The 8,680-nt window shown below is 39.0% G+C and overlaps 1 protein-coding gene across 2 annotated transcripts in view; it reads left to right on the forward strand.

The window, feature by feature from the left end:
• Positions 1 to 7,665, forward strand: part of TGFB2 (transforming growth factor beta 2) — an 84,776-nt gene extending 77,111 nt beyond the window's left edge. For both annotated transcript variants that reach the window (XM_029935654.1, XM_029935655.1), the window contains one exon: positions 3,068 to 7,665. In XM_029935654.1, the coding sequence (XP_029791514.1) occupies positions 3,068 to 3,226 (159 nt within the window). In that variant the 3' untranslated portion in view covers positions 3,227 to 7,665. The remainder of the gene's footprint in view (positions 1 to 3,067) is intronic.
• Positions 7,666 to 8,680: the final 1,015 nt, after the last annotated feature.

The following is an 8,680-nucleotide window of genomic DNA, read 5'->3' on the forward strand; positions in this document are numbered from 1 at the left end:
CATAAACAGCTAGGATGTGAAGAGACCCAGGTCCCCATCTAAAAAAGGACCTGTTATCACCTACATCAGGGACTGTCATAGTAAAGAGAACTTTGAGGATCTCAGCTGATGGTTTGGCATGGGTGACTCACCAGTGTATGGCAATTAAAAAGTTATTTATATAGCCAAATGATGGAAAGAGCCCAAATGTCCATCCACTGATGAATGGATAAAGATGTGGTGTGTGTTTACACACACACACACACACACACACACAAACACACACAAACACACACACATACATATACATACATACATACAGTGGAATAAAACTCAGCAATGAGAAAGAATGAAATCTGGCCATTTGCAACAACGTGGATGGAACTGGAGGGTATTATGCTAAGTAAACTAAGTCAGTCAGAGGAAGACAGATTCATATGTTTTCACTCATATGTGGAACTTGAGAAACTTAACAGAAGGCCATGAAGAAGGGAAGGGTAAAAGTAGTTACAAACAGAGAGGGAGGCAAACCGTAAGAGGCTCTTAAACACAGAGAACAAACTGAGGGTTGATGGGGGCAGCAAGGGGGAAGGGAAAATGAGTGATGAGCATTGAGGAGGGCACTTGTTGGGAAGAGCACTGGGGGCTGTATGTACGCGATGAACCACGGGAATCTACTCCTGAAGCCAAGAGCACACTGCACACACTGTATGTTAGTTAACTGACAGTAAATTATATTTTTAAATAAGGTGAAAAAAATCATTTAACTTCTCTAAACCTCAATTTCTTATCAGTAACAAGGAATGTTTATATTAAAAATGATCTTTAAAATTACAATGCCAAACTCAAGAATAGAAGAATAGATGCAAAGAGCAAAAAAACAAAATAACAAAAACGATTTGAAAATTAGGACCTCCAAGTCTTTATAACTCAAAGTAAACAAGAATCTAAATAATCTGTCAAGATACTTTAGTGAGGATAGAAGGCTAATTCGGAGGACAAGTCCTGGGTTATATGTCATGGGTTAGTAGCCCAGATCATCCAAGAATTTTTCTATGTAATAATGATGCTTGTCCAAGTGCTTTTTCCTGGTACCTTATAATGTCGAGTTTTAGAGATGGAAAGTTATCTTGCCCAAACATTTCATTTTTCTAAAGAAATCAGGGTCTAGATCATGTAGATTACTTGCCCCGGATCAAACAGTTGGTGACAACCCAAAACTTGGAAGGCATTTGGAAGGCAGACCTCCTGGCTTTATAACCAGGCCTCCGTTTGCTCTGTCTTACTGAGTTTAATTCCTGAAATGTGGCTACACAGTGGGGTTATGCCTCTGTAAATCTCCTTATTAAAGAGGCATTAGAAAAATTGCCTTCACTGCAGGGTAGGAAAATGAATCTGCTGCCAGAAGGATCACATAATGCATTCAGCTGAATTCAAGAGTTTTGGGGTTATCAATTATTTTAGACAATCTGCATTATAAAATTTCTCTTTAATGCATGTGAAAAATCATGTGTTAGCAGAACATGAAGTCTATTTATTTATAAATGCCTACATATGCTCGACTTTAAATTGACAAATAGGACTCTCCTTCCTTCAGCTGTTTTCCCAACTCCCCTGTAGATTTTGGCACTCCAGGCTGACCATGTGCTTGGCCATGTGAGGAAAGCTTGCTCATGTCTATCCCTTTGTCTGAGCTCTCTGGCCAGGCTGCTTCAACTGGGCTGTGGCAACAGTAGCTGTAATGTGGGCAAGGCCCAGTTGCCAAGTAGAAACATAATTCCCCTCCCCGATACACAGAGGGAGTGTGTGAAGGCTGAGACCGTGCTTGTTTTTCAAGGAGAGAGGAAGAATAACTGTCATGGTCACAAATATGTGGTTTGGACAGTTACCCAAGGAGCCAGAGGTAGCTTAATAAAGTAGTCAGTGTTGCTGCACTGAACAGATCTTCTGTCCTAGGCTGAAAAAATGGCAGTGAATCTCGAGGAAAAGGTCACTTGCTGTTTGCCTAACACATTAATGGCATCCTTGGAAATGTGTCTTTATCATCACCAGGGAGCCTACAGACCTCCATTGCTAAAAGTCACATACCTCTTTGATATAAAATGGAGTGAAGGGCATAGAACTAACTATAGAACGTTCTCTTCATTCCATTTTAGGACTGGCTGTCTTCTGTCCAACTTAGGCACTACCATTTGCCACATGAAATCGAAATGGAGGGTTGACTGTTATTACTATTGTTGTTTGAAGCAAAATGCAAGAAAGTGAATAAGTGAAAATATAGATTGCTTTTAATATCATTCTGAATTAACTCTTAATTGCTTAACTCTTGATCGTATTTATGAAGTGATAAATGAAAAGACTTGCATCCCTTTTTCTTTTAAATGAAAATGTAGGTGCCATTAAATTGTCCTGAGAAGACACAGCACAGAGAGGTTTCACATTGCAGACAGGTGTCTTTTTTATGCCTAAGGGTAGATCAAAGCTCTGTTGGTAGTTGTAATGAAACATGTGATTCTCCTCCGTCTCCGTACATTCACTTCTTCACTGAGCGCGCAGGAGTCTCATGTCGTCCAGAGAACACTTGCCAGGGCTATCAAGTCAAAACAAAGTCTGTAGAGTCTCTGACTGCACGGGAACTCTAATCGAGGTGCGAACTGGAAATTTACACCGGGTTACAAAGAAGTATAGACACAAGAGCAAATACTAAAAGACTAACTTTTTCGAGGGCCAGGCAAGTATATGCAGCAAAGTCGTGATCGAAGGAAAAGATTACTGGGGAAACTGTAAAGTCTGTTGAATGAACAATTTTGTGCAATCTGAACTTTTACAAATCACTGTTTACGATGTATGAAAAAAGGTTCTGGAGGAAAAAGATGAGTTCAGTGATTACCAGGAACACATATCAAGTTGACCATGATTGGGGGTTAAGGGAAGGAAATTGTAAACCCAAAATAATTAAAATTGTCTACCAAGTACGGTGACTGATTAACTCTACAGAATGGCTCTTTTTAAAGTAATTGTCGCCCCCGGCCCCACTTTTTTTTTTGGTCTTTTCCTATGGCCTCTTTCTTCTCCTGTGTCCTTTCAGGTTCTAAGCTTGTATAACACCATCAATCCAGAAGCATCTGCTTCTCCTTGCTGTGTGTCCCAGGATTTAGAACCGCTGACCATTCTCTACTACATCGGCAAAACCCCCAAGATCGAACAGCTTTCAAATATGATTGTAAAGTCTTGTAAATGCAGCTAAGGTTCTTGGAATCGTGGCAAGACGCTACTCACATGGCGGTGATGATGAGGACGACAAGAACAATGACAATGTTTGTAACGAGAAAACGTAAGAGAGCCTTGCTTCAACAGTGTTAAAAAAAATTTGAAAAAAGCGGTACTAGTTCAAACACTTTGAAAGTCTGTGTTCTGTTTGTTAAAACTGGCATCTGAAACAAAACAAAACAAAAAATCGAAGGCTTTATTCTACATTTCATCTACTCTGTAAGTGAGAGAGACAAGAAGCAAAACCTTTTTTTTTTTAAGAAAAAAATAAACACTGGAAGAATTTGTTGGTGTTAATTATGTGAAAGGAAAAAACAAACAAACAAACAGGAAGATCCCATTAAGTGGAGTTGCTGTGTGTAATGCCGTTCCTATCCCATGCCTCACTTGATTTTTCTGTATTGCTATGCAATAGGGACCCTTCCCATTCTTACCTTCAGAGTTAACAGTGAGTTATTTATTGTGTGTTACTATATAATGAACATTTCATTGCCCTTGGAAAATAAAACAGGTGTATAAAGTGGAGACCAAATACTTTGCCAGAAACTCATGGATGGCTTGAGGAACTTGAACTCAAACGAGCCAGAAAAAAAGGGGTCATATTAGCGGAACGAGAACCCAAGCGAGTTATTATATGACCAACCAAGCCTGCGTTAAGATAAAGACCCTGAAAACACATGCTATGTACCAACTGCTAAGGAAGCTTCTTGTAAGGTTCAAAACTGAAAAGCCTGTTAATAAAGGAAACTTGCAGTCGGCATAAGTCTGGAAGATTTTTTTTCCTTTTTAATTGTAAATGGTTCTTTGTCAGTTTAGTTAAACTAGTGAAATGTTGAAATGTTTTTGATACGTACTGGTCACACTTCAGACCTGAAAGTATTGCCGTACAGCTATGCTATTGGTTTTTCCTTCGTTTCAGATGTATGTAACCATACCTATGTTATTATAATAGAGGGTATAGAAGCCGGTGTAATTGGAAACACATCTGCAGATCTCTTTTTGCAAACTATTAAATCAAAACGTTAACTACTTCACATGCAATGTGTAAATTTTTACCATATTTTTAATGTTCTGTAATAATGTCAACTATGATTTAGATTGGACTTAAATTGGGGCTCTCTTTTTAATGATCGCTCAGAACTGTGTGTTTCCTTTAGTTGGCCAGAGCTTTCGAGTAAAGCCCTATAGTTTGACTTGCACTACAAATAGGTGTTCTATAGTGTTTCCTCCACTTGTGCTTCGTGCATTGTCCATTATTATGACATAAGCTACCTGAGTCCACTTGTCCTGTAGATTTTCTTTTATAAAAAGGACAGATTCAAGTTCAGTAGTCTTTCTCCATTTTCCAAGCATCCTTACTAACCAATTCAGATGTTAACAATCTTCTATTTTAGGAAAATTGTGGAATATTATAGATGTATAGATAATTGAGCTGAAATATTTTAGTTTTAGCATGGGCCTCAGGATCTGACTGAAACTCAGAATCTTTGTGGCTGAGTTAAGAAAGGCTTCTCCAACTTGGCTTAATCAATATGCTCACAGAATTCTATTGTTAGTAGAGATCGGACAGTTCATAGGAAACATCTTTCCTTTAATCAGGTTTTTGTGTTCAGGGAGGAAATGGAAAGATTTACATTTTCCTTGATTCTTTTTTAAGGGAGAAAAAATGCCCTGGTCAGCTTAAGTCACTCGGTTTCTTTCACGGAAGTTAAGGTTCTCACGTGTGTTCTTTGATGCTTGTAAAGGTACAAGCCAAATCCTCCCATGATCAAAACGTTATTTTTTCCCTTTGAATGAGATTCTCTAGATCTGAGGCTAGAATTTACCTTGCTTTAATAAATGAATGATTTGCCACATCATTGCAAGGAAGGGACCCTTCCGCCGGGGTTTGTAGGAGATGTCATTTTGCCAATTGTCCCCTATTTAGCTGTAAGATAAAAATTCATAGGTAAAACAATGGAATATTAGCAGCATCACCAAAAGGGCAGGATGATGAGGTGCGAATCCAAGTGAAGTTGTTTGGTATCCTGTATTTCCAAATGTTTGACATTTCCTTGGCTGTTAATTAAATGACAAATTGGATTCTCAAGTTTGAAAACTGGAAAAGTGAGAGAGGGGACGCCCTACTAGTAAACAAGCCTGTGTTGGGTGTAACCCAATCCCAGAAATGAGTGTGTTGATTTTTTTTCCTTCCGTTTTTGATGAATTCTATGTAAATCACTTTTATTTCTGCAGGTATTTTCCTCTCAGATAGAATGACGTTTTGTTTTGTATTATTTTATCTTTCCTCATGAATGCACTGATAATATTTTAAATGCTCTATTTTAAGATCTCTTGAATCTTTTTTTTAAGTTTGGGGGTTCTGTAAGGTCTTTGTTTCCCATAAGTAAATATTGCCGCGGGCAGGGAGGGAGGCGGGAGGGAAGGGGAAGACGTTAGTCTACGGGTGGGGGTAGGGCTGCAGTTTTTAGATGTTAAGCAGCAGTACAATTTTATGGTTGGCATGGTTTAAAAAGAAATGGACTATAAGATTAGCTGTTTTGTATTTTGATGACTGATAACGCTGTATTTTAACATGATGTATGTCTGTTTTGTGGTGCTCTAGTGGTAAATAAATTATTTCAATTATATGTTGGTGTGTTTTTCCTATCGTGACGTTATCGTTGGGACTAGAGAACCCTTCTCCTGTGATGAGAATCACCTGCAGCTGGAAAGGTCATGCATCTTTAAGACTGTGCTCTTCTTCTCAAGGATATTCACTTTAGAAATGTCATGTTTTATAGCCCGTGAGCCAGGACACATCTACCAAGGACTAAAGAAAGCCCTGTGCAGTCTTTTTATTCCCTTGTTTATTGCTATTTGGTAATTGTTTTAGTTTCCATCCAGCTTCTACCAGAAAAAGTGCAGAGAGATGTTTGAACCATGCCTTGGCTTTCTGGTTCCGTGTTCTGCCAAGCCCGGGGCCAAAAGACCCAGTCTAGACAGCATCCCCTGTAGCCCCATAACTTGGGTGGTTGCTGAGCCAGCCAGATAGAACAAGAGCCATGTGATCTTTCGGATGGGTGTGGGAGCAGCTACTCTCCTGTTTCACCCGGACCACTGCACCTAAAAGCCTCTATTCCTGCAAAGTGCTTTGGCCATTTCCCCAAGGCCAGACTTTGTAAGTGAGTTGCCAACTAATAGAAAAGTAGTTGTGGCTCAGTCTGGTGGTCTTGATTTATCGAATGAAAACACCAGTTTGTGCCCATTATCTAAACCTCACATGGAAACAAACCATCAATGCAAGTGTTTAGGTAGAATGGAAAATAGTCCCTTTTCTATGATCATCTGTGTTTCATCTTTATACTCAACTCCTAGGTAAAGAAAGTGTTTCACTTTAGCATCATTATTTCCTGCTTCTCCACACAGAGTGGCCAGTCCCAGGCCTGTTACCTCCAGCCCACATCACCTTTATGTGGTGAGTAAGAAAAAGAAGGTATCAGGGTAAAGAAGGTATCACGCAATGGCAAGCTTGTCAGCCATTCTGAGCCTTGTTTCTTTCATTTTTAAAAGGAGGATGCCACTCCCTGCTTGACAGGGTTTTGCAAGTTTGTTTTTGTTTCCTTGTTGTCAAGTGAATCTACACATGAAAAGAATTTCCCTTGGGTTTGGCCTGCGGTTACTGATTGGTAAATGGTAGTCTTAATAATCTTTCTCAAGTTGTTCTGTTTTTGGCCTGGCAATTCCACTGTAATGAGCTTTTTATATTCAGACTGTAGCCTGGGCCCATACTCCCCCATCTTGAGAGTGAATTGGTCAGCCCTCTAGACTCTACTCTCATAAATGGATCAGGCCATCGGTTATTTCTGAGAATATTTTCTAATTCTATTTGTTAATCTTTTGGTTACATGTCTGACCAGAAATTGTTAAGACTAGTGGGGGGGAAAGTTCATGTAAGTCTTTGCTTATGTTGACCAACTAAATTTCAAAGTGAAAGAGACAAAATGGCCAGTTGAATGACCCATTTCCTAAGATGTTAACCTATTTAACCTCACATATTGCCTTATTATGTAGGTTCTCTCTCTCTCTCTCTCTCTCTCTCTCTCTATATATATATATATATATATATATATATATATATATAACTCCATTTTACAGGGATGTGAATGGTTAAATCATGTGTCCAAAATCCCCCACTTTGTAAGGGAAGGGTCCAGAATTTCAGCACACTATCTATTAGGCATATGTTGCTTTTGGGCAGTTGAAATATGTCTAATCTGAACTGAGATGTAACGAAGTGTAATAGATACATCAGATTTCGAAGACAGTACAAAAAAAAGAATGTAAAATGTTTCGTTAATTTTTGATATTGATTACATGTCTTAATAACACTATTTTGGATATATGGGATTAAATAAAGTATATTATTAAAATTAATTTCACCTGTTTCTTTTTACTTTTTTAATACAGTTACCATAAAATTTAAAATTATATATGTGGCTCACGACTGTACCCTGTGTACTATTTCTCTAGCATTCCTTTTTGTTCTTTCTTAGGATTACCATCTTTCTGCTTACATTGTCCATCTGTCCATCTATCTGTTCTTGCACGCTGTCTGTCTGCTTTATCCTTTACAGCCCTTCACACATTAGTCAAAATTGTTTTAAATTCCCAATCTGATCATTGCAAGCTCCTTGCCATGTCTCATTCTGATGCTTGTTCTGGCTCTTCAAATTGTGTTTTTGCCTTTTAGTATGCCTTGTAATTTTTTTCTTGCTTGCTATATATGACATTGGGAAAAAGAAAGTGCTCTAAATAGGTCTCAAGAGTTTGGTGTTGAGGCGAGAGGGGAAGCATTCTGCAGTTTATTGGTGAGGTGTTAGTCTTTTAAGGAGTCTCTGCCTCTGAACTGTGAACCTCACAAGAGTTTCTTGGTTTTTTTCTCCACCACCATTAGGTGGCACATGATGGCTAGAGTGGGTTGGAGTTTGTATGTCCCTTTTCTAGGTCAGTTAGGCTCTGATACTCCAGCTAGTTAGCCTTTGGTTAATTCGCTGACCCTGAGGGTGGGCCATGTCAAGAACAGAGTGCTTGGGTATATTTCAAAATGGCTACTTCTCTGCTTTCCCTGATGGATGTACTACGGAATTGTTCTCCAGTGTTTACTGTGGGAATCTGGGAGAGCTCCTGGAAGTAAATCTTACAATATCATGGGGTCCCCCCTGTGACTGAGTCCCTGCAGAGTTTTTATCTTTTAGAGTTGTTTGCCCTGAGTCTTTTGCAAGTCATCCATTATGGTTCAATTTTTTTCCTACCCTGGTCTTTTTTCTTTAATTTATTTTTAATGTTTTATTTTTGAGGGAGAGAGAGAGCATGAGTAGGGGAGACGCAGAGAGAGAGAGAGGGAGACACAGACTTCAAAGTAGGCTCCAGGCTCTGAAATGTGAGCAAA

This window comes from Suricata suricatta, chromosome 3 (genome assembly GCF_006229205.1).
Source record: "Suricata suricatta isolate VVHF042 chromosome 3, meerkat_22Aug2017_6uvM2_HiC, whole genome shotgun sequence".
In the NCBI taxonomy this organism is placed as follows: Eukaryota; Metazoa; Chordata; class Mammalia; order Carnivora; family Herpestidae; genus Suricata; species Suricata suricatta.